A 27,251-nucleotide genomic window follows, 5' to 3' on the forward strand; every position below is an offset into this window, starting at 1 on the left:
TAACCACTGATGCCAGCCTCCTGGGTTGGGGTTCCCATATGCAGGGCCAGATAGCTCAGGGCGTTTGGTCCAGGTCAGAGCAGACTCTTCCCATAAATTGGCTGGAGCTCAGAGACATTTTTCTGGCTCTCAAGCATTTCAGGCACTCAGTGACCGGCTCTCATGTTCTAGGTTCTTATGGACAACATGGCTGCAAAGGCTCATGTCAATCAGCAAAGGGGGATGAGGTCCAAAGCCCTCTTGAGAGAGGCTCTACAGTTGGGGTTATGGGCAGAGAAACACCTGTTGTTGACCTCGGCAGACATCTCTGGGGTCGACAATTCCCAGGCCGACTGGTTCAGCAGGAGCTTAGTTGACCAGGCAGAATGGTCCATTCCTCCATCTCTATTCAGGGACCTTTCCCTTAGAGGTGGATCTCTTCTCCACTCCTCAAAATGCCCAAGTCACCAGATTCTTCACCAGGTTTCCTTGCCAGGGAGCGGAGGGGACCAATGCCCTTCGGTGCAGATGGCCCAAAGGTCTCCTCTATGCCTTTCCACTGCTTCCCATTATTCCGGCAGTAATTCGGAAGATGTTGGAGGAACAAACGGAGCTCCTCCTCCTGGCCCCCTATTGGCCAAGGAGGCCCTGGTTTGTGGACCTGGTCAACCTATTGATGGCTTCTCCTTAGAGGATCCCAACCCATCTTATTTCCCTTCATCAGGGGGCTCTGCTCCATCCAGAGCCCCAGTGGCTCCAGCTGACCGTGGCACTTGAGCAGCAGTGGCTAGAGGAGGCTGATCTTCCAGAAAGGGTCATCCTCACTATCCTGGCGTCTCGCAAACCTTCTACAAGGCACATCTATGATGCCACCTGGAAGGCCTTTTCCTGATGGTGCCTTAGGGAGGGTCTCTCTCCTGCTTCAGCCCAGTTGGCAGAAGTTCTTAGATTCCTTCAGCATGGTCTGGAGAAAGGTTTGGCCCCCAACACCTTACGCAGGCAAGTTGCGTCCCTCTCCTCGGTTCTTTCATGGGGTTTGCTTCCTTCCTTATCCCATCAACCTTCAGTCAGGAGGTTTTTGAAAGGGGCTTCCAACCTGCACCCACCGGTGGTTCACAGGTATCCTTCCTGGGACCTTCATGTGGTCCTTAATGCCCTTACGAAGCCCCCCTTTGAACCCCTTAGAACAGTGTCTCTCCATTTCCTGACTCTGAAGGTAGTGTTCCTCGTTTCTATCACTTTAGCCAGGCGGGTTTCCGAGCTCGCTGCTCTTTCCATCAGACAGGACCTTTGTTCCTTTCACGATGTTAGGGTTGTTCTCCATCTGGACCCCTCATTTATTCCAAAGGTTAACTCCTGGTTTCACAGATCCCAGGACACTGTGTTGCCTGATTTCTGCCCCCTCCCACACCATGACTTAGAGCGGCAGTGGCACACGCTAGATGTAAGAAGGGCTCTTAGAATATACATTAAGTGCACTTCCTCCTTCAGGAAGTTAGAAGCCATGTCTGTTTCCTTTTTCCCTTCTCACTTGGGGCACAAGGCCTCTTCTCCTACTATGAGCAGGTGGGACAGGTTTTGCATTGAGCAGGCCTACAAAGCTGCGGCCCTTCCGGTTCCCCGAGGTCTGATGGCGCACTCTACCAGAAGCACGGCCACTTCTGCTGCTTGGGCGACCCAAGCATCCTTGGAGGAGATCTGTCGTGAGGCCACGTGGATGTCCCCATCTCCTTTCATCAGACACTACCATCTGGATGCCTTTGCCTCGGCAACTGCAGCCTTCGGCAGATGGGTGCTTCAACGAGTGGTTCAACAGTCGGTGTGATGAGCTGGACGAGGACCCGCCCATGGACATGCAAGCTTTGGTATGTCCCATCCTAGGCTCTCGATGCAGCATGGAGGAGAATGGGCATTGGTAGAAATTACCGTGAACGCCCTTTCTATCTATGCTGCGAGAGAGCCCAGCCCCTCCCTTGATTCGTCCGGAGAGGGTAAGACATATTTCTGTATTCATTTTGTGCTTTCAGAGACACCTTTCAGTCTGTCAAGTATCTTCGCCAAAGCTGGGGTCTCTCGCGGGGGCTGGCTTTTATATCTTAGTACAGACTCAGCTAAATGATGTCACAGGAAGGAGTCAACCCATCCAGGGCTCTCTCGCAGGATAGAAAGGGCGTTCACGGTAACTTCTACCAAAGCCCATTTTCTGGCCTTTTATCTTGCTCTGCTTCATATTTGATCTTTCCAAACAGCTTTTGATTCAGTCAGACAAGCTACTCAGGGATAGAAAAAGAGCAAAAAGAATCTATTGGTCCATTTTAATTAACACTATTTTAAGATAAAGAATAAAGATGAATTAATTTGGATAGATGCTTTGATTTTAAGACCAGAAAAGAGAACTGCTGAATTAGATTAAGAAAAGATGCTTTAATAAAGCCAGAACTAAAGGATGATTAGTAAGTTGAATAAACATTCAATGAAATTAAGATCCATATTTCTTTTTTTTTAAAACAAATTTTATTTGTTTTCCACATTTTAAAAACGTCTCTTTTTAGTGAACAGGCATGATTACAGGTTCATCTTCACATACAAATATGACTATAGTTACATATTCAATTTTTATATTATATTATTCCAAATGCTTGCCTCATTATTTAATTCGCCAATATTTCTCATATCTTCATATTATATTTTAATACTTTGATACTTTTAACTGCCATATTTGCATCACATATATGTCATTTCATCACATATTCTTATTGCATCCATTCATAAAATCTAATTTAATACATTCATTCTATAAAGTTAGTTTCCCCCTTAAATAACCAATTTTAAGTGTGCCACCTCTAAAGTTTACATATTCACTAATTATCTCCCCTTTTAATCCCGGTGAACATTTAACTTTTATTACCTAAAAAATTGAAATTAATAATCCTTTTAAAATTACATAACAAAATATTAATCAGATTCTGCATGGTTTTTCTCCTTCTTAAATTCATAAAAAATATTTACGCTTTCAAACTAAAGAAAACATATTAATCTATTTCTTTAATCCTAAACTCTGATATTAATTCCATTTCAGCTCTCCTCCTATATCATTTCAATTATTTTTAATACACATATTCCATTAATTATTCCATTCATTTTTATACCTTTAAACAAAAAGGCGTTTTCCAGAACTAAAAAATGTCTACTCCATTACAACCCACGTCATATTTCCTTTCAATTATTTCAATATAATAAACATCTTTCATTAAGTATGCATTCATCTCTATACATATAAGGAAACAGCTTACATTCCAATATTAAACAGTATCAGTTCTATTTTCCATCTTAGTAATCTTTATGTCCCTATTTCCTACAGTATTCATAACTTTAAGTATATTTAAACTACCCCTCCTCACCTTGCAGAATCCCCTTTTGAAATATTAATTAGCCATTGTCTTTATGCCTTCTAAATAAACAATTCCTTTTCATTTTTTTTTTACAATTCCCATATTTCTTTGTTTCAAACACCAGCTTCTTATCCCTTTTCCCCCCTTTCATTTTCCCCTTTATTCTGCCACTCGTTTTTATCCCTCTCCCTATTTATAGCTTCCTTCCACCCTTCAATTTTCTGCTGTTTTGGTTTACCTTTTTTTATTTGAAATATTCCCTTTTTTATTTAATTTCTTACGTCTCATTTTTATTTCTCACTCTTCTCCTCCTCCTTTTTCAAAGTTCTTTGTTCTTTGTTCAATGATAGTTGAAAATGGCCTCTTTTGTAGTCAGCTTCTCCTCATCTTCCATCTTTTGTCTTTGTTTTCTTTGTTGTTCATATTCTAAGATCACGTTTTCCAACTGTAATATAACCCAATGACTCACCACGTTTTTGTAATATTTCTTTCATGTTTCTGAGTTCCATTTTTAATTCCAGAAGAGATATCGCCATTTTATGTTTCTATCTAGTAATTTAGTCCAAATAGTGTCTGTAAGGTTAGTTTCCAACAGTCAGCTTTTGTTTTATTCTTCTCAAATTTTTAACTCATAACTAGTCCAATACCAAGTCCAGCCAAAATCAATAGTTAATTCCAGGGCAGAATCTTCCTGCTTCTTTCTTTGTTTCAAAGTTTCAATTTTTCAAAGATCTGTTATACTGTATCAATATTCCTTAAGATTTTTAAGAAACAGAGTCCTTTAGTAAAAAAAAAATAATAAGTTAACTTTAACCATTAGATGGCACTCTTTATCATAACAAATTTTCACCCCTCCTTTTTTTAATTCATCCATTCAGGGCTTTTTAAACCAGTCTTCCAAAAAAAAAATCAAGTCCAATTGATATTGAGTTTTCTCTTTGATAATCGCAAGTTCAGCCTTACTAGTACTTATATAGTAAGAGAATATATTTGTCCAAATCAGTTAAATAGTTTCTTCTTCCAGCTTCCACCTTTTTTGGTTCAAAGCCCAGCCGCTGTCAAAAAACAATTCACACCTTTTTTTTCTTTCTCTTCGCTGCTTTAAATACTTTAAAAAAATTCTTAAAAATTAATCCTGAGGTACCTTTCATATAGTTATAGCATCCCATTTCTCATGCTGTCCACTTCTTTCTCTCTCCTGTACAATCTTATTCCAGCATATTCTTCCCCTTCAGGGTGGCCATTTTAGACCACTGCTTCAGACATCTTCGGGAGGGAGCTTTGCCAAGCCAGGGAGGGGGTTTACGACTGCCCTCTACTCAACTGATGGTCTCCCCTTCTTCCACCGCCCCTAGTAGGGGGCTTCTGCCCCAGATCTAGCCGATCGAGGCTCTCAGACAAAGAAGCATGGACCAAAGCCATGGACAATCGCGGTTAGTGGTCCGTCTTCGGGGAAGTCCAAAACCGGAAGCCTCAAGATCTATATTTCTGAAGTTGACATTGCCTGAACTTCTGTTTACATCAGGACTTGATAAAGACTTTGGATGTGAGCTGTAAAATCTACATGCCATTGGATATGAATAAAGAGGAACAGAAAACTCTTATTATACCAGTGGAGATCTGGTAGCCCAGACTAGAAAAAGTCAACACCACAATTATTTCCTGCCTATACTAGTAGTATAAGCCATTAGCACTTCTTCTCTAAAGAAGCCAACTATTTAATATGATTGCTTCCCTTCCCCTCCCTTCTTGAACCATGCAAATGAAGACTCAATCATCCAGGCCAAAAGTATCTAAAAAGGTCTTCAGGCATATTTTAAAGGAACTTGGAAATGGCAAAGCAATGTATTAGAATAAGCTGCTGTTGACAGAGACCAGTGGTGTCCAATGATATACTCTGGTAAGGCACAGATAAGATAGTCCTAAAGAAAAACCAAAGGAAATTTGACACAGGAAAATGCAACATTTTTCACTTGGAAAGATGCCTGGCTTGATAACAGTACTGAAAAACAGCTTAAAATAGCGGTTGATCAGAAACAAAATATGAACCAGCAGACTGATGTGGCTGCAATTCAAGCAATTAGCCCTAGATTAGTTAGCCCTAGACTTACAAACATTCATTAAGTGATAGTTCAAAATTACAAATGTGCTGAAATTTTTTTGATTTATGACCAGGCCTTGCAGTTATAACTGACACAACATCCTCATGGTCACATGATCAAAATTCAGATTTGTCAATCGCTTACAAGATAATAGGTATAAGTATAAACATGAGTAAGAATACAGGAAATAGGTATGAATAAATAGGGACAATAGGACAGGGACGGTAGGCACAATTGTGCACTTATCCATGCCCCTTACAGACCTCTTAGGGATGGGGTGAGGTCATGCTGTAGCTGTGATACATGTATGTATCACAGCTACAGCATCCTGGGGCCATGAAATTGCCATTTGCAAATTTACTTTCAACTTCTGACAAGCCAAGTTGATGAGGGAAACTGGGTTTGCTTAATGACTGTGTGGTTCACAGTGATGACAGTTAAAAAGGCTTTAAAATTGGGTGCAATTCACTGAACAGCCATCTCACTCAATGACAGACGTTCTGGTTCCAATTGTGGTCATAACTTGAGAATGATCTGCATCCATTTTGATCTGCATCACCAAACTAGAGAAGCAAGGAAAGAGGCATAGGAGAAATTTGACTGGAGTAAAAACAACAACAATGGATAACCTGCCCTTCCAGGATGTCTGCAATGGTAGTGAGTCAAAAAAATAGTTGAGATGGGGTGGGGGCAAAATTGCATGACTGAAGCCTTGTCTTTTTTTCATACCCATTGTAAAAAAGAGGAAGACTTTGATCATATAGTCATGGCAAACATTGATTTTATGATTTCCCCTGCAGAATCCCCTGCCTCCCCCTGAGAAGAGGCTCCAGTTTCAGGTTTCTGGACTAGATTGCATGTGCTAATTTCACACATATTGTGGGAGGACATGACTGAGAAGAAAAACAACATATGCTTTGAGCAGATACTGCCTTTGTCTTTAAATCTTCAAAAAACCAGAAGCGGAACTCTTATTTACCCTTGAGCAATAACAAAATGCAACCTATCAATAAAACCTGAAACTCTAGTTCTGTGGCTATCATCCCCTTAAAATGGAGTGTCATGGAACTTTCTGGAAATTTCCTTTCATATGTACAATATTTTTCAGTCACAGGTCAGTCATTCAGCCAGAACATCCTATTAGTTCTCGCCTGTCCAGTGCTGCCCAGCTTAAAGCTTTCTAGCTTGTTTTTCCTTTAAAATAAATCCCTGGAAATATTCCAGTGTTGGATTTATTGGTAATAGAAAAAAACTAGAGAAGTGGGGGTATGGCCAGGTGCCTTGGAAGCATGAATTGAGGCAATCATGCTGCCTGCTATTCAGAAATTTAAAAAGAGAGTAAATCTTAATCAAACATTCACCTAGGGCTGATGTTAAAATCACCTGTTTAAGAAGAAAACCATGTTGGCAATTCTTAAGTTCTAACCAAAAGTTAGGAGATTTCTTTTAAAAATGGACTAATATCTCACTTTTTACTTGGGAGTTCCAACAGTAAACTTGTTGATGCGGTTGAGAGACAAAGCTAGTCCAAAATCACACAGCAAGTTTTGGTAGCAAAGGTAGGTTTGAAGTTAGGTTTTTTTCAATGCTAGATCAACACCTGAGCTACAAGATGATATTTCTTCCTGAAAGTCTATTCCAAAGATTGCCCACTTTGAGCAAACAGATTGGTAAGCAATTCAGCTTTTTATGAATAAGAGCCTCCAAAGCTACTAATTGTGAGAAGAAACAGATTCAGGGAAGACAGAGAACATCAGTGCTTGTTTTTGAGGGGTGTCAAATTTGATTTCATTGAGGGCCGCATCAGGGTTGTGTTTGACCTCGAGGGCTGGGGTAGGTGTGGTCAGGGTGGGCATGGCCAGTTCAATGTCACTTGTGTCGGTGCACCTGTGGTGACCCAAGTGCTCTACCAGCGAAAACAGGCTCCCGACCGAGCTCCATTTTTGCCTGCAACAGCCTCCTGTAACCCTTTGCCAGTGAAAAGAGAGCTCGGGAGGGCCACATGCAGCCCTCTTGGGTCCATTTTTGCTGGCAGAGACACTGGGGGCCAGTTCTTCACTGTTTCCAGGGTGGCCTCACGGGCCAGATCTAAGCATCCTGGGCCTTGAGTTTGACACCCCTGCCCATATCACCTCTTTATTGGTCATCAGTTATAGCTTTTCTTTTTGGCAGAAAAAAATTGTGCCACTACAATTCTATATTGTTCCAAACCAATAAACCAAAAGCAGTTTTGCCACCATTTTTAGGGGGTCAGATTTTACTTATTTTATTTGAAAGGAAGTAAAAGATAAACACAGCATTTTTTCCTCCTAACTTCCCAATCCTCCAAGTTACTTGATTTGGATCACTAAAGCAGTCCCATAATCACAGTTGATGACTTTTCCAAAGCAAGTTAGCGATGACCATTTAGCTATAAAGGCAACCCTTCTCTTTCAAGTTTACAAGTAAAATGGTCTCCTTCAAATTTATTCACTAGTTCATTAATTTAATTTTATTTGATTACTTAACTTTCACCCCAGATAAATGCTGACTTATTATGAAGATGGCACTTTTGTAGGCCTTATCTGGAAGCAAGGATTTAGGAGATGATTGAGTTTAGGTTCTCTGGATTCATCTCAACTTCTCCCATAAGTGCTTTTCATGATCTGGTATCCTCCTAAAACTCTCAAATGGATTGAATAAGAAAGCAAAAGCTCCTTCAAGAGAAGCTTGTCAGTTGTTGACTTCAGGAAAAAAAATTCATGTAGCTTTCTTGAGAAGTGGTATACTAGTTCTACATTTGGAATTTTTTTTCAACTTCTAGCCTAGGAGTCCCTAATAGTCTTCCATTCATGTAGTAAGCCAATCCAAGTCTATATATCTTTTTGAGACCAGCCAAAGTCAATTGGGTCCTGACACCTAGTTAGGACAAATCTCAAGATAGCTAAGTTGGCTGATAATATAAAAATTTAGTGTATTGTGATTACTGTAAATCAGTTTAAAGGATAGATGGGTTGACCAACACAATTTTGAGATCAGTTATCTGCTCTAATTATATTATATTTGAACTGCATTTTTTCCCATGATATTCTTCTCAAACAGGAAAAACGAGTACTTCTAGTAATGTGCTATGATTTCCCCATTTTCCTTGGAGAATATTAACTCTTTGGGTGACCATGAAGCAATGACATTACTACTGCTTTGACTTTGTTTTTGGCAACATGTTAACTGGAAAAATAACTCTCATTCTTCCAAACAGGTGGGCTTAAACGGGCAACTGACAAAAGCTAATAAATACTGGTAGTACTGATTTTTTTTGGCCAATGGAGACCAATTGCATTAAACTATCTCTTCTTTAATACCCACAAATATCTCTGAAAGACACAAATAGTTTTATTAGCTATATGTCTACTAGGGTTGGGTTCCTTAGTAAGTCAGATGAGGAAAAGTGAACTCTGCCTTCACTGCACCAACTCCTCTGCAATTGATACTGCCCACTTCAGAAATGATTTTGAGATGCACCCTTCATAAGTTTTAACTGTATACCTGAAAACACAAAGTGTTAATGAAATAAGTGGATATAGTGCTTAGAGCTGTAGTTCAAACTAAGTGGGCTGTACTACTAGCCTTATCTGAACTGTCTGATAAAGTATAACATTTCTGACCAAATTGCTGTGGTAAGATAAAATCAGTAATATGTATCCTTCGTTTACCTTTAAGATCTCATGAAGTCAATTTATAGAAACTTTCTGGTAACAGATTCCTGCCTTCTATTAGGGATTTCTTATCTAGGTTGTTAACAAAATTAAATAGCTCAAGGAAATCATCCTAAAGGGTGTTTTGAGTACATATTTATTTTGAAGGTTAAGTGCTAATGTTCCTGTGCCCATAGGGTTTGTGCCAATATGGATTGTTCAAACTTGCAGGAGAAAAGAGAAACAGCTAAGATTTTCTTCCCAACTCCATTGGAAAAGTTTGACAGCACTGCCCTTAATTGAGGCAGATATGAAAAAAGAAAAAAATCATTTTCACAGATACAGACAGGGTCAGAGGGAAGTGTTATAGCCTTCTGGCTCATGCCACTCAAATTCTGAGGTAAATATAGTCAGGAAGACAGATGACTCAAGAAGCAAGACAAACATTTTTAAAATAACAGACCACAAGCAATATAGATTTTAAGCAGAGCTGTAAGAATAGGAAATGCAAATAGGGGGAGAAAAGCCCTGAACCTGAAATGTGAAAGAAGATGTATTTATTTGTTCCCCTCCAACTTGAGAAACCCCCTGTTCCAAGATGCTCATATTAAAGCAAGCATAATTATGCATCTAAAAGCTTTGTCTCTTATATTCAATTTTTTTCCAGCCTAAGGTCCTCCAGGTGCACTACAATTCACCCAATTTCCAACCAATGCTGATATTGACCATGCTGGATAAGATAAATTCTAAGGCACTAGATTGCCAAAGGCTAAGCTATTCAACTCAAGAGATATAGTTGTTGGTCAATGGTGATAGACTGGGAGTGGTTAATAACAAAAGAGAGGAATTTTTAAAGAGATTCACTATCATCACTACTGTTGTTATTGCACTAATTCCTCTGACAACAATACTGAACAAATCAGACCATGTCTGTCAAACATCAAAAACATCTGGCAAGTATCCCACCTCCTTTTACATGGACGATCTGAAGTTCTATGGAAAAGCATCACTTGCAACAGAATTCAACACTGTCTATACAGTTGTGCTCATAAGTTTACATACCCTGGCAGAATTTATGATTTCTTGGCCATTTTTCAGAGAATATGAATGATAACACAAATACTTTTCTTTCACATGGTTAGTGGTTGGCTGAAGCCATTTATTATCAATCAACTGAGTTTACTTTTTTTAAATCATAATGACAACAGAAACTACCCAAATGACCCTGATCAAAAGTTTACATACCCTGGTGATTTTGGCCTGATACCATGCACACAGGTTGGCACAAAGGGGTTTGAATGGCTATTAAAGGTAACCATCCTTACCTGTGATCTGTTTGCTAGTAATTAGTGTGTGTATATAAAAGGTCAATGAGTTCCTGGACTCCTGACAGATCGTTGCATCTTTCATCCAGTGCTTCACTGACATTTCTGGCTTCTGAGTCATGGGGAAAGCAAAAGAATTGTCAAAGGATCTGTGGGAAAAGGTAGTTGAACTGTATAAAACAGGAAAGGGATATAAAAAGATATCCAAGAAATTGAGAATGCCAATCAGCAGTGATCAAACACTAATCAATAAGTGGAAAATGAGAGGTTCTATTGAAACCAAACTATGGTCAGGTAGACTAACTAAAATTTCAGCCACAACTGCCAGGAAAATTGTTTGGGATGCAAAGAAAAACCCACAAATAACTTCAGGTGAAATACAGGACTCTCTGAAAACATGTGGTGTGGCTGTTTCAAGATGCACAATAAGGAGGCACTGGAAGAAAGATGGGCTGCATGGACGAGTTGCCAGAAGAAAGCCATTATTACGCAAGTGTGTGCTGGTTAAACAGTATATAGTTAGTTTGGGAATGAGAACTGCCCCCTTAAGGGAATGCCTCATGGGAAATGTAGTTGATGCCTCATGGGAGATGTAGTTCATGTCATGTGGTCACATCTGCAATCCTGATTGGTCACTGAATTGACCTCAGGTTGGGTTGGGGGGAGTTTTGGTCATTCTTACCTGGACACAGCAATGTGCTGGAGTCTCCCCTTGCTGTATCATTATGGGATGAAGATAACTATCTTTTCACACTATGAAGACAACAATGCAAAGATTGGACATTAGATGAATCTCAGCATAACTGTGAGTTATACCTTGAGGATGCCTCATATAATCCAATAAAGAAACTTTGTATGGAAGCCTTTGTAGTGGTTAGCTCCTTATCTCAGGTAACTTGGGAAGATAAATATTACCTGAGGCAAGACAGTGAAAAGATGTTTTTTGATTCCTTCTTAAATCAGTAGGCAAGAAATTTGAATTATATTTTAGAAGAGAGAAGAGGAACTGTGAAGCAAATAGAAGATTGCACCCATGCTGTTTCCCTGTCTCTCCCTACGAGCCCTCCAGTTTGGTACTAAGAAAGTTATTGTCTTCAGACCTTTTACAAACTGCAGTCGAAAGACAAAGTGCCACAAAGTATCCTGCTTACAATATGCCAAAGAGCACAGAGACAAGCCTCAAACCTGGCACAAAGTCATTTGGAGGGATGAGACCAAAATTGAGCTTTTTGGCCACAACCATAAACGTTACATTTCAAAAGGACTCAACAAGGCCTATGATGAAAAGTACACCATTCCTACTGTGAAACACGGAGGTGTATCACTGATGTTTTGGGGATGTGTGAGCTACAAAGGCACAGGAAATTTGATCAGAATTGATGGCAAGATGAATGCAGTATGTTATCAAAAGATACTGGAGGAAAATTTGCATTCATCAGCCTGGAAGCTGCACATGGAACGTACTTGGACAGTCCAACATGGCAATGATCCTAAACACAAGGCCAAGTCGACCTGTCATTGGCTACAGCAGAATAAAGTGAAGGTTCTGGAGTGGCCATCTCAGTCTCCTGATTTCAATATCATTGAGCCACTCTGGGGAGATCTCAAACATGCAGTTCATGAAAGACAGCCCAAGAATTTACAGGAAGTGGAGGCTTTTTGCCAGGAAGAATGGGCAGCTTTACCATCTGAGAAGATAAAGAGCCTCATCCACACATACCACAAAAGACTTCAAGCTGTCATTGATGTTAAAGGGGGGAATACACCATATTAAGAACTGGGGTATGTAAACTTTTGATCAGAGTCATTTGGGTAGTTTCTGTTGTCATTATGATTTAAAAAGAATAAACATAGTTGATTGATAATAAATGGCTTCAGCCAACCACTAACCATAAGTGAAAGAAAAGTTTTTGTGTTATCATTCATATTCACTGAAAAATGGCCAAGAAATTATAAATTCTGCCAGGGTATGTAAACTTATGAGCACATCTGTATATACAGTCAAGATATTGCAATGGAGTTTGCCCTGGACAAATGTGCCACCCTTACCATCAACAGAGGAGAAATAGTGAAAACTGAAGGAATCAAGATGTCCTATGGCAGGGGTCCCCAAACTTAGCAACTTTAAGACTTGTGGACTTCAAATCCCAGAATTCCTCCTCCAGTCGTGTTAGCTCAGGAGTTGAAGTCCACAAGTCTTAAAGTTGCCAAGACCTCTGCCCTATGGAAATAATATCAAGAGTCTGGCTAAAGACCATCATTACAAATAACTGGAGGCATCATTTGATCTGACAACATCAAGTACACTGAAGTTGAGAAAAAGGTTAGAATACATCAGGAGAGTGAAGTCCAAACCCTGTGGAGGAAATACCAACAGGGCAATTAACAGTTGGGCAATTCCAGTCATTAGACATGCAGTTGGAATAATGAAATGGACTCAAGCATAATTAAAAGCCCAGATAGAAATATTATAAAAATAATATATAAAAAAGCAAAGTTTTACATTTTACATTACAAAAATCAAAGAAAAATCAAAGGTATAAGTACAGACTAGGCGAGACCTGGCTGAAAAACAGTAATTGTGAGAGAGACTTTGGAGTCCTAGTGGATGATGACTTGAATATGAGCCAGCAGTGTGCAGCGGCACCAAAAAAAGCTAATGCAATCCTGGGTTGTATAAACAGAGGCATAGAATCAAGATCACGTGAAGTATTAGTAGCACTTTATAAAATTCTAGTAAGGCCGCACCTGGAATAGTGCAACCAATTTTGGTCATCATAGTACAAAAAGTTTGAGACTTTGGAAAAAGTTCAGAAAAGAGCAACTAAGATGATCAAAGACCTGAGGACTGAAAAAATGAAGAACACCTGAATTTGGACTAAAGAAAAGAAGAATTAGGGATGACATGATAGCAGGATTCCAGTATTTGAGGGGCTGCCACAAAGAAGAGGGAGTCAAATGATTCTCCAAAGCACCAGAGGGCAAGACATGATTGGAAACTAATCAAAGAGAGAAGCAAACTGGAATTAAGGAGAAACTTCCTAACAGTGAAAACAATTGACCAGTGGAACAGCTTGCCTTCAGAAATTGTGGATGCTCCATCACTGGAGGTTTTTAAGAAGAGACTGGACAGTCACTTATCTGGAATGGTATAGGTTCTACTGCTTGAGCAAGAGCATGGACTAGAAGACCACCAAGGTCCCTTTCAGCTCTATTCTGCCCTATCCTATCCTATCCTATCCTATCCTATGGACAATGAATCATGCCCTTAATGCCTATCCAAACAGTGATGTTGACAGACCTATTTAACAAGGAAAATAGGTGGGTGTGAAATGCTGCAAATACATTACACAGTTGAAAAATAAAAAAGAATATTGGACCTAGTTAGCTGCTGCAAGAAGATCATACAGACTGATTACAAGCAGTGGCATGATAAAGTAGCAACAATGGTACCATGAAATATGGAAGAAATATCATTTGCCTGAAATCAAGAATTGGTGGGACCATAAAATGGACAAAGTAATAGAAAATGTGCTCTGGGACTTTAGAATTTAAACAAACAAGCATCTGCCACATAATATCCTTGACTTTAAAAAATGCCCAGTAAGAAAGCCAAAAAAGTCTAGATAGTGGACATGGCAGTACCTGGAGAATAAAAGAAAAAGTAATGGAGAAAATAACAAAATAGAAGGATCTGCAAATAGAAATAGAACTACTGTGACAAAAAAAAGCAAACATAGTGCCAATAGTAATAATAAGTAATAATAAGCACCTTGGGTGCAATCCCAAAACAACTGGAACATCACTTGACCACTATCCATATTGACAAAATCACTATTATTTATTTGGAACAGCTTACATCCGATGGCGCTACCTTTAACACCATCAAACAACATCTATCAATCCTAAGTCCTTGGAAATGATTTGATTAGTGGATGAAAATGCTGAATCAAGTCTGTGTGACCAGATACAACAACAATAATAATAATTTCTCACTCTTATTTCTAAAGTTTGCTACGAAAGTTTTTCAGAACTTCAGATATGGAATATTCTCACTCCAAGAAGTATGGCTGGCACCAATTTTTGCTATCTTTAAGTGACAATTGTTTACCTAAATATTTAAAAAATATATTTAATTTTTAAATATTGCAAACTTTCCTATTGTAATTGGACTTTCACATGCTGATTACTATGTATGTATTTTGTGCAATTTGCTTTACTTTATTTCATTTCATTTCTGTAAACTGGCTTGTGAGAAAAGTCCTTTTGGAAATCTTTTAAATAAATATTGTAAAATAAATTAACATGGATACTAATGTGTATGCCTGTCTTGCTTTTAATATTTTCAGTATGACCAGGCTAAAAATATTATGAAGTGAACTGATTTTTCCAATTCCTCAAATGATAACTGAACTTTTAGTCTGGCTTATATCCATATTTACTCAGTGTTCAAAAGACTTATTCCCAGGTCATTGTGCATAATTGGCTTCTTTTGTTTCTCAGGATTCCTAATTGAGCAACAGTTCATTTGAGCAACAGTTTATTAGCATATGCTGAGCCTGAAACCAGCATTTATTAAACATATTTTGAATGTGTGCTTGATTTTTAATAGTATATATAATTCCTCCTAAAAAGAAATTATAAACACAGAAGCTTCTGCAGAATAAAGGGCCTCTACAGTATAAATGGCAATGAAGATTTAAATTATTCTATTATTGCCTGAAGGTAAAATAAATTAGGTTCACTTTTCCCATATAGTTACCTTCGTCATGTTTAATTTGCAATATGCCAATCCAAACAGTGTGCATAAGATATCAATAGTGGCTCTACAAAGCTCATTTGCCATTTCATGGAACCATAAAATGGGAAGAGAAAGCTTTGTTCACATACAATCAAAATCTGGCTTCCTGTAACTTAGATCCATTATTCCATGTCCTGAACTCTAATAAAAAGGCAACAGATCTTGATATTCTATGTGACATCATCTGGCTCATATTTAATTTCAAATCAATTACGAATCTGTTTTTCACAAATACTATTATTAAGCTTTAGATTTTTGTTTCCTAATTAAATAACATTTCATGTTAGATGTTACTCTGTTATTTTCTGACATTTCATTTCTTTCTTCTAAGGTATTGAAGCTAGTCCACTCAGTTTTGTATAATCAGTTAATTTGATAAGCATTCCCTCCACTTCTCCATCCATTACTAATAAAATACTGAAGAATGGAAACTAGGGCCTGAATTTTGGGATGGTCCACTTGATATCACTCTAATTTGATTGATGGGCTCTTTTAGTACAATTTTCAAGTCAGCTATCTTCTTAATGTTATGCCATTCAGTCCTCATAGCAATAGCACTGAGACTTATATACCACTTTACAGTGTTTTACAGCCCTCTCTGAGAAATTTTATAGAGTCAGTATATTTCCAACAATCTGGGTCCTCATTTTACCCACCTCGGAAGGATGAAAGGCTGAGTCAACCTTGAACCTGGTGGGATTTGAACCACCAAGTTGCAGGCAGCCGGTAGTCAGCAGAAGTGGCCTGCAGTACAGCACTCCAATCACTGCATCACCGAGACTCAGCAGATTATAGGGTAATCTGCTGACTAGAATGACATGGTATACATTGTCAAATTTCTTCCTCTAAGTATTTTTCGCTTGGTGACAAAACAACTGATTAATGCCTGACAGGTCTTATTACATCCATGATGAGTTGAGTACCCTAATAGGAAAAAGTTCAATAGTTCAGCAGTAACAGACATGCTTATATGAAAAATATTCCCAGTTCAATTTGGAGATACCTAAATTAAATAGATCTGGAAAAAATCTGCAGCTAAAACCATTGAGAACTATCCTTAGTCAATGTAAGACAGTTTTGTTCTATCAATGTTCTCCAGTTGATTTGGATCACAGCTGCCATCTTTCCTAACCATGTTAAATTAAACCATGTTAAATTAATCTGATGGAAACCATACCTTTCAGTATCTAAGACAAGCCACCTAATTCAGCCAATGGTTTGACTCAATATAAAATAGCTTCTTATGCTGAGCAGAACTACCGTGTTTCTCCAACAATACGCCCCGCCCCCCAATAGGAGGACCCAGCATGTTTTCTAGACATAAAATGAAATTAAGCCCCTCCCTCCAAATTTAGGTCTAGTTTAAAACATGCGAAATTGGGGGGGGGGGGAAGGTGGGGAGGAACTTGCCATTAGGAGTGCCCCGCGGGCAGCTATGCCTCACCATCAGCCGCTCCTAGCACCATGGTGGAGCATGGAGGGCTCCCTTACCCCTCCCCTACCTGGGTCAGCAGGCGGACGGCGTTGGCGTGGATGTCTGGCAGCATTTCAACCACTTCTCAGGCCTCCGTAGCTTCCATGGTTCCCACTGGTGCTGGCACCTCTCTCACCAGCGCCGTCTCCAACAACAGCATCTGAGTCGCTCCCGCTTTTCCCCGTCCCCGTAACAACAGGAAAAAAAGGATTTTGAGGTACCAAGGAGCGCCACGAGCTGCATTTGGTTTAATCCCGAGCAGCTGGGTGGGCGTGAGAAGAGCCGAGCGAGCGTGTCTGCTGTTGCTACCCTTGGTGCTCCAGCCTTGGGCTCTGCAAGTTTGCAAAAGTCCCAGTGCGCAGCCCGTTCCTGCATTCCAAGCGCCCAGGCCGAGCTGCAGCTGTCCCTCTCGCCAGCGCTGTCTCCAATAACAGCAGCAGCAGCGGGAACCGTGGAAGTTACGGAGGCGGCTCCCCCACCCGAGAAGCGGCTAAAACACTTCCACGGTTCCCGCTGCTGCTGCCGCTGTTATTGGAGATGGCGCTGGTGAGAGAGGGACAGCTGCAACTCGGCCTAGGTGCTTGGAATGCAGGAACGGGCTGCGCATCGAGACTTTTGCAAACTTGCAGAGCCCAAGGCTGGAGCACCAAGGATAGCAGCAGCAGAGACGCTCGCTCGGCTCTTCTCACGCCTACCCAGCTGCTCGGGATTAAACCAAATGCAGCTCGTGGCGCTCCCTGGTACCTCAAAATCTTTTTTTCCCTGCTGTTATAGGGACGGGGGAAGTGGGAGTGACCCAGACGCTGTTGTTGGAGACGGCGCTGGTGCACGGGGGGAGAGGAAGAAATTAATTCACCCCGAAAAGACATCCTAGCTGTTTTTTCGGGCTCAAAAAAAAAAAAAAAAAGGCCTGGCCTTATTTTGTGAGAAACACGGTAGGTTTAAGTATCACACCATAGATAGGTTCATCTAATCCAATACTCCTGGGTATGATTGACAGAAAATGTCCAACTTAAATTCTAACTTAAATCTTCTTGCCTGACATCTTCAGGAAACAATATGTTTCACCCTTGAATTAGAGAACCCAAACATGGAACCCGAAATGCTTTTCCACCTAAATGAAAGAAAAACAACTATTGTATCTAATCTCTCTCCTCCTCCTTTAATTCATACCTAGGGATCAATAGGACAACACTACTTCTTCAACCTCAGCTTTCTTTTCTTCCTTGGAGCCTTTCCTCTGGATAACTTAAGTAGCATTTCCAATCTTGCTTTTATCAGCTTTTTAAAGATCTGTCTCAATGACACTTTAGAAGGTTTAGAGTGCATATTGATCATCTTAAACCTAACTTGGGAGCAAAAGACACTTGAAACTGATACCAGGATATCAAGTTAAAAGTGGCTTCTTGAGATTAGTAGTGATAAAAAGGGTAAAAAAAAAAAGCTGCCCCCCTTGCCAGCTGACACTTAGATGCAATACAGTAGCTGTTTCCCCCAGTAAAAGTATGAAAGCAGAAAGAGGTAAGGAGACATTTTTTAAAAAGAAGCAATAAATAGCACAGAAGGAATCCTATGGGATTAGTGCTATATTGTGGAATCCATGCTCACCATGTTGATTAGCTATTATCTTTTTATTTAATAATGAACTTTGATGGTTGGGTGTCTATCATTTGAGAAGTAAAATGGGTTCCCCCGCCTGAAGAAATATAAGGAGCAGTCAGTATATATCTGCAGGTAGACGTATAGCAATCAGTAAATAACAAGATACGTATTTTAAAAACCTAAACTGGTAATATCCTAGCCGTACCACAGATAACAACAATGATCTAATACATATCGATTTTACAGAAGACAATGTTGAAAAAGCACTACGCAATCTAAAACCATCTCTATCTATTGGACCGGATGGAATATGTGCCTACTTCTTAAAAAAGCTATCCACTGCCATAGCCAAACCTCTAAGCATAATCTTTGAAAAATCTTTCAGGACCAGCTCCTTGCCTAACCTATGGTCAAAAGCCACAGTCATCCCCATCTTCAAAAAGGGAGACCCAAGCCTAGTTGAAAATTACAGACCAATCTCCTTATGCTGCGTCACCTGTAAAGTCATGGAATCAATTATTAACCAATCCATCATCCTCCACTTAGAGACAAACAACCTACTCTCCAATAAACAATTTGGTTTCAGAAAAAAACTATCCTGTAATCTGCAACTCTTACACTGCAAAAACATATGGACGACACAACTCGACCAGGGCAAAGCAATAGACGCAATCTACATAGACTTCTGTAAAGCCTTTGATTCAGTGGTACACGACAAACTACTCCTAAAAATAAAATCCTATGGTATCTCTGGACAACTGAATAACTGGATAGAAGCATTCCTGGCAAACAGACAACAAATGGTCAAAATTGGGAGCGTCCTATCAAATTCTGTACCTGTCAATAGTGGTGTCCCCCAAGGCAGTGTTCTAGGACCAACTCTCTTCATACTCTACATAAATGACCTCTGTGATCATATTAAGAGCAATTGCGTTCTTTTCGCTGATGATGTAAAGCTGTTCAATACCACAGACAATACTGCTACCCTACAAAAAGATCTTGACTATGTATCAGAATGGTCAAACAAATGGCAACTTCAAATCTCAACAAATAAATGCTCTGCCTTACATATTGGCAAAAAAAAATCAGAAAATAAAATACAAGCTGAATAGTCAAGATCTTGTTGATGACCCAAGCTCTGTAAAGGACCTTGGAATACTCACCTCTAATGATCTAAGTGGTAGAGCCCACTGCAACTACATAGCCAAAAAGGCATTAAGAGTTGTTAACCTAATCCTACGTAGCTTTTTCTCTGGTAATATCACACTACTAACCAGAGCATACAAAACATTTGCTAGACCAATACTCGAATACAGTTCATCAGTCTGGAACCCACATTACGTATCTGATATTAGCACAATTGAGAAAGTCCAGAAATATTTTACAAGAAGAGTTCTCCACTCCTCTACTCGTTGTAGAATACCTTATGCCACCAGACTTGAAATTCTAGAACTAGAAAACCTTGAATTACGCCGTCTTCGGTCTGATTTAAGCATAGTATATAAAATCATACATTGCAATGTCCTACCTGTCAATGAATACTTCAGCTTCAACTATAACAACACAAGAGCACACAATAGATACAAACTCAAAGTTAACTGCACCAAACTTGATTGCAGGAAGTACGACTTCATCAATAGAGTGGTCAATGTCTAGAATACTCTACCCCAGGGTCCCACACCGGTCCGCGGACCGATACCGTCGCGAACAACTCCTCGGCGGCTGCTGCGCCGCCATCTTTTTCATGAAAAGTGCTTCCGGTGAGCTTTTTCTTTCCGGAGAAAGCCATTTCTCCGAAAGCTCAAGCGCCGCCATCTTTTTGATGAAACGCCCCGTGAGGTCACCGAAGCACTTCTTCATCAAAAGATGGCGGCGCCAGCTGATGCCGGTACTGGCGCGGCGCCAGCTGATGCGGTACCGGCGCGGCCCAAGGTTGGGGATCACTGCTCTACCCGACTCTGTAGTTTCTTCCCAAACCCCAAAAACTTTAACCTTAGACTGTCTACTATTGACCTCACCCCTTTCCTAAGAGGTCTGTAGGGGGCGTGCATAAGCGCACCAACGTGCCTACCGTCCCTGTCCTATTGTTTCTCTTATTCTTCTTTTATTTTTCTTATATGTACCCATTTCATGTATTCACAACTATGTATACACTTATACTTATTATCTTGTAAACAATTGGCAAATCAAATAAATAAAATAAATAAATAAATAAAATAAATATCTGATAAAGATTTGAGAAAGAAAGATTCCTAAGATGTAGGGAATATTAAATAGTAAACTAAAAGGAAGAAAAATCCAGACAGGACTCCTTCAGGCCACAAACAACTTAAAGCAACCTCCCCCAACTAAGAAATAATCAGATATAAATCACTATGCACATTTTTTTCTAGCTAAAATGGCCAATGGATATACTCACATGTATGTATGTCACCAGGTGGATAGAGATTGCTTAAAAGAAGACCCTGTAATGATATATTACATTATGCTACTAAATACTACAGCATAGAAATTAGCATCATCCCAAGAGGGTCTGTAAAAGTGTCTAGTTAAATTACTGCAGGACGTCCATTAACTATGATGCATTTCGCGGAACTGTTGTTATAGAAGCTTTTAATACAAAGTGGTGAGAACCTGCACTTTAGAATAGCTCAATTTATTCCTGTTTTACCAGTCATATGACTATGTAGCTGTTGAACACTGATGCTCCCCAGATATTTAAGAATATTTCCTCTCCACCCTCCACTAACTGGAGCATTTATTTCATGTTATTATTTAAAGTGCTTTAGAGGCTTTTCAGTGCTACAACTTCATCAAACAATGTATCAAGAAGAGTTCTGTTGGACAATAGCCCCATCAACATAAAGGAAGTTTTGAAAAATAATTTTAAATTTGCAGGCTAACTATGAATTTAACTGGAGAAAGTTTTAAACAGAAATATTTTTGCCCCTCCCTTAACATTTCAACTGAAAGGGATAGACCATAGGGCCTTTTCAGTTATCGCTGCAACACTGTTTCTTGTCCGTGTCAATCTAACAAATCTTAGCTATAAAGTATCCTCTTCACCAGAGGTGTCAAAACTCAATTTCACTGAGGGCCGCATCAGGGTTGTGTTTGACCTTGGGGTGTGTGTGGCCAGCATGACATCACTTGTGTCGGGGGGAGGGGGGACACATGTGATGGGCTGAGTGCTCTGCCATCGAAAACGGGCTCCTGAGCTCCATTTTTGGCTGTGACGGCCTCCTGCAACCCTCTGCCAGCGAAAACGGAGCTCAGGAAGGCTGTTCCATTTTCACTAGCAGAGGCACTGTGGACCGGTCCTTTGCTATTTCCAGCACAGCCCTGTGGGCCAAATCTAAGCACCCCGCGGGCTGGATTTGGCCCTCGGAAGGCTTGAATTAGACACCTCTGCACTACACAATTCTGCAAGCATAGGCAAGATTATATAAGAAAACATTATAGCTTACAAATGGCCCTGCCTGTAATCATTTGGGATCACGTTTATTTACAATAGCACTTCTGAACTAGAATCAAGTACAGTTGGTACGAAATCTGAATTGTTTCCCAACTTTTTGTAAGTTGCCAGCATCAGAAAAGTTGCACTTTGAAGTTCCACAGGCGCTGCCTCTTAAAATACTTTGCTATTGTCTGGTTTGTAATTAATGAAGATATTATCCAAGCCATGCTCAATTGTTTCACACAGAGCCACAACTGCTGTTCAAGCTGAAGCTTGCAAAAAATATTTTCTAGCCACAGCAATTCTTTGTAGTGAGCCTACAAAGCATTCAGTCTGATCTTTCCATGGCAATGCAACTTGTCCAAGACTGATTTCATACCTTATCCAAATCAGCCAGACTTCCTCTTTCCTGGACTAGCAATGTTCATTCCCCCCCCCCATTTCCCTTATTAGTACTAATCCACAGGGTCTCTCATTTAGGCTGAGATGCTTTATAAGAAACCTCACATTTCCTATTTATATCTCAGAGTGATTTACTATAGCTTTTGTAAGAACTGTGGGGAACATTGGAGCGGGGAATGATGAGAAAAACAGCCAATACCACCTTTAAGAACCAAACTTTTAAAAAAGACTACGGTGTACTAAACCTGTAATGTTCTGGTTCCACCCACCTCCCTCCCCGGCCTAATCCAACTACGGAGACAAGTTTGCTGTAAAGATCGATGAAATAGAGTTAGTGATTATACAGCATCCCTACTCTTTTAAGTCCTCAAGACTACTTACTGTATTTACATACATTTAATTTAATCTTTTTACAACAATTCTTTAGGGCAGCATTCTGTAACTTGGTATCCTTCAAAGGTAAATAGGTCTGCAACTTCAGGAACCCTTCACAACCAGGGCCAAAGGCAGCCCCAGTATAACTGAAGACGACCTGCTTGAGGACTTGCTGATCTAAGAGAGTACTTTAAATAGCCTATAAAAGAAGGATCAAGAGCTGAGACAGGAATATTTTTATTTGGTTACATCCGTGGTCCAGGGGAGATTTATATCCGGTGCCTGCCTTCCTATAGCTCCATTTCAGTCTCTTTCCCTAGAAAATGCAGTAGCAACCATTTCTCACTGGTCAGATGGTTTGTGAGCAGAAATCTTGAGCAGATCGTTTCGTTTCGAGAAAAATGCTGATGCCCAGTCCAATAGGAAGAGTAAAGAGAACGCAATTGTTAAGCGAAAGAGCTACTCTGAATGAATGCCAGGGAAAGAATAGATCTAGATCTAGATATAAATATGCTACACCTCACTTTCACGAACGTGTTAGAGAGCGAGAGGTCCCTGTCCCTTCCCCGAGAACGGGAAACCCAAGACTTTTCTAATAAGAGCTACAATTTCAAGGCGACCCGGGGGATTTTTTTTTAAAAAAAATAAAGCCACTATTAGAGAAACCGGTGCGATTCCCTGCCGCAACCTCAAGGGCAGGTGCTCAGACCAACAGCGTCGCTCCCCGTCGCTCCATGCCGCTCCTCTCCCCGCCCACCTTCCTTCCTTCTCGGTGGCATTGCCCGCCGATTTCTCCCACCAGCCTTACCTTGCAAGGGAAGAGGACTGCCGAGGCCACTTTCTCCATCGCTAAGTTCCTGATGCTGGGGGTCAAGGATCCCCTGCATGTGGGGCAGCAGCTCAGCTTCTGCCGGCATTGGTTGCAAACCAAGTGCCCGGCTTGGCACTGCAGGATCGGGGGCAGCACATAGTCGAAGCAAACCGGGCACTCGAAGAGCGAGGTCAGCTCGTGGTGCTGAGGCGACACCGGCCCCCCGCTGCTTTCCCCGGCTCCAGGGCTCGAGATCACAGCGGCCGCGGCAGGGACCGCGGAAGAGCCGGCTCCGGCAGCGGAGATGGTGGCGGCCGCGGCGGTGGGGTTGGCGGCGGGAGCAGCAGCCGGCGATGGCGTGTGGTGGTGCTGCTGCTGCTGCTTGCCGCAAGGTTTGTTAGCGCTGGGTCCGGCGGAGGACGGGCGGCTCATTTCGGTCGGAACAAACCATCGAACTGCGGACACCGAGCGGATCGCTCACCCAAACCCCGCAGGGGCCCGCCAGCGGGACTCAAAACAACAGCCCCCGTCTTCCTGGAGCCGCTGCTCCTCCGAGAACCGGCTCACGGGGCCTCGCCTTGGCGCCGCAGGAAACCGCGAACCTTCCAAAGTGTACCGACGTTTCCAAAAGAGAAGCCTCAACGGGGGCCAGCTCGGCGCTCCGAGCCAAGTCCTTCGCCCCCAAACAGCCCTTTCCGCTCCTCCCCCGGACAAACCGAGCGTGGTTCCTTCTTGGCTCCCCCCACCCACCCCTCCCCGGAACATTAATCTGACGCAAGAAAGAGACAGGCGGGTGGTGTGTACTCACAGGCTGCTCCCAAGTCGAGGTTGGCTCCTACTGAGCATGCCCTAGCCTTTGCTTAATGGCAGGCGGGGACGGCTCTTGCCACCCTGTTTCGCTCGTGGGTTGTCGTTGTTGTTTTTGGTGGTTTTTGTTTCCCCTTCCCTCCCGCGGTTTTTCCCCGCGATCCAAACGGCGGCCGAGGAAGTGTGAGGGGGGAAAAAGGGGGCAAAGGACGGGCGGGAGAGGAATCAATGGGCACGCGCGCACAGGAGAGCTGTTTTCCTCTATTGTTTTAAGCTAGCATAGCAAAGCCGGGATTGAGGTTCCCTGACCGCCATCTGCTGGGTGTTTACCTCACTGTTTTTTTCACAGCACCCCGACTTTCAAAATAATCCCCTCCTTGTGTTACTCAGCCCCCAGAGGCCAAGCGAATTTAACTCTTTCTACATGTCTCTTGAAAAAGGACAGAAATACCTTTCCAGGAAAGTCCGCGATGTCTCTGGCTACTGGACTAGAAGATTTATGCCTGTGACGTAACATCCATAAGCACCTGATGCAAGCTTTCTTGCCATGCTGATGTAACAGGAAAACCTTAATTTGCTTCCCCAGAATCAAGAGTGAGGGTTAGATAAATTCAGATCAGTCTGGTTGGATTGCTCTTGCCCACATACCAACACCTGTTTTCCATTAGAAGTATACAGTATGTGGTCTTGAAACCACATGCCATTCCCCCAAACAGTCTTTTCTGGATTCCAGATCTGTTTTGATCAGACTGCCCAAGAAATCAACATGGTTTCCTGTTAGCTCGAGGGAGGAAGCACAAATAATAAAACGGGTTGTTTTTAATAAAATAAAATAAAATTAATTACAATAGTAAAATCTAATATAAACTAAGCTCAGAGGAAAAAAAAGAAAAAAAAAAAAGAACCAATATCTTATATCATTCCAAATTTTTCTAGACCCTTGATCCATTTATAACTTTATTTGCTCAAAAAGCTAAACAGCTTTCTCCTGTTTATTTCAAATATTTTAATATTTCAAATATTCTCAAGCTTAAAAGTAAATTTTATTTTAAAGCTAAATAGGCCTGGTGAATATTTTTTGAACTCTAATAGCTTTAAGATGGTTAATAGGCAATTTCCAAAAGTGATTAGAAAGTGAGTTTTCTGAATTTGGTGTCATTTGAAAGACTCTGCTGTAGTTGTAAGCAAGATGATTGATCTCGGCTCTTAAACCTGCACAATATTGCGGACTTGCAGTCTCCTTGCAAGGACCAGATGTCCAGAGCAACAAGTGGGCAACCTCTCATTCATTCTCACCTGTTGCTTGGTCTTTGCTGTGGTTATCAGCTCTGCTTTAGTTAAATTGTCTTCAGTTCACTGTATCTCCCCAAAAATGGGTTTATTAAAACCTATCTTTTTACTAAAAAGAAAAAAAAATCTCACATATGCAAAATGGCTGCTAAACTTTCCAGCATGCCAGAGAGTTGAAAGGTGTACTAATAGACATAAAAAAAAACCGCGACCTGATCACAAAACAATTCTTCCCCTAAGATACAATCACGGTCAAGGGAGGTACTAATACCACTCTATAAAGCCTTAGTAAGACCACACCTAGAGTACTGCATCTAGTTTTGTTCACCACATTATAAAAAGATGTTGAGACTCTAGAAAGTACAGAGAAGAGCAACCAGGATGATTAGGGGACTGGAGACTAAAACATATGAAGAATGGTTACAGGAACTGGGATTGGCTAGTCTAGAAGGACCAGGGGAGACATGATAGCAATCTTCCAATATTTGAGGGACTTCCACAGAGAGGAAGAGGTCAATCTATTTTCTAAAGCGCCTGTAGACCAGACAAGGAATAATGGATGGAAACTGAACAAGGAGAGATTTAACCTGGAAATAAGGAGAAACTTTCTGACAGTGAGAACAATCAACCAATGGAACATCTTGCCCTCGGATGTTGTGGGAGCGCCATCACTTGAGACTTTCAAGAAGAGATTGGACTGCCACTTGTCAGAAATGGTGTAGGGTCTCCCTCTTGGGCAGGGGTTGGACTAGATGACCTACAAGGTTCCTTCCAACTCTGATTATTTGTTATCTGTTATACACTTATGAGAAAGTGTGCAATTGAGATAAGTGGCGATAGTAAATGAATAGCATTTACTACCAGAGCACAGGTCCACTAATTTTGTCAATTTCCTGCATTTATGAATGCTTTAACTGTTCAATAAAACACATACTGCTGATGAAAATGATTCCAGAGTTTATCTGTAGCACAGATTTAAACAGCTGTGTTTTAAAACCCAGAACTGTCTGGAAATACGGACTAGCAATGCACTCTGGATGGAATGCAGCTAAGTATTTAGTATTTTTACTCGGTATGTGCTTAAAGACCTATATTTCTTTCCGCATTGTCATCAGTGGCCTTGCTGGAAACCACAATTCACATAGCTGGAGATAAGCAGTTTGTGGGTGGGTAGCATAAACAGTATTAACCCAAGCAGCTGTTCATTAAGGCAGGGTTCCCATGTTAAGGCAATGTTCCCACTCAGCCGTGGAATTCTCTGAGCAATTTGGGGCCAATCGATTTCAGCCCAATCTCCCTCCTCCTGGGATTTTTGTGATAAAATTAGGGAAGATTGTCCTTTTCCGCCATTGTGCCTTTGAGCTCGCACAGAAAAGTAGAATGGTAAGTGTCTTGAACAAATATGTTGTACCATAAGACAATTTTATTAAACTTGTATTCTAAGACTCTAATCAGGAACTTTGAACAAGGGCATTCCATTATAGAAAAGAGTTGGAAACAAGCAAGCAAACAAACAAATAAATGGGCAGCTCAATGGTCACCGGTGTCAAAAGACTTTCTGGAAAAAAAATTACATCTCCATAAAGAAGATGTAAAATAAAAAATAACTGTAGAAGCAATATGCTTCCAGCCAAAAATGAATACCATGTATTAATATATATTCTGGAAGAAAATGTCAGGCATATAAAATAGCCTTTCTAAAGTTGTGCTCGAACAACTGTTCCCAGGAACCTCAATATGTTTGGAAAATAGAGTTATTT

The 27,251-nt window shown here is 40.8% G+C and overlaps 1 protein-coding gene across 1 annotated transcript in view; it reads right to left on the reverse strand.

Annotated features, from left to right (window-relative positions):
- The window catches only part of SIAH2 (siah E3 ubiquitin protein ligase 2), a 42,513-nt gene extending 18,119 nt beyond the window's left edge, over window positions 1-24,394 (reverse strand). Inside the window, exon 1 of the mRNA XM_026665038.2 lies at window positions 23,392-24,394. Coding sequence (XP_026520823.2) covers window positions 23,392-23,826 — 435 coding nt within the window. The 5' untranslated portion in view covers window positions 23,827-24,394. The remainder of the gene's footprint in view (window positions 1-23,391) is intronic.
- Window positions 24,395-27,251: the final 2,857 nt, after the last annotated feature.

Source organism: Notechis scutatus, chromosome 4 (genome assembly GCF_049901735.1).
Source record: "Notechis scutatus isolate UNSWTSFEM ecotype Mainland chromosome 4, rNotScu1.2, whole genome shotgun sequence".
Classification (NCBI taxonomy): domain Eukaryota; kingdom Metazoa; phylum Chordata; class Lepidosauria; order Squamata; family Elapidae; genus Notechis; species Notechis scutatus.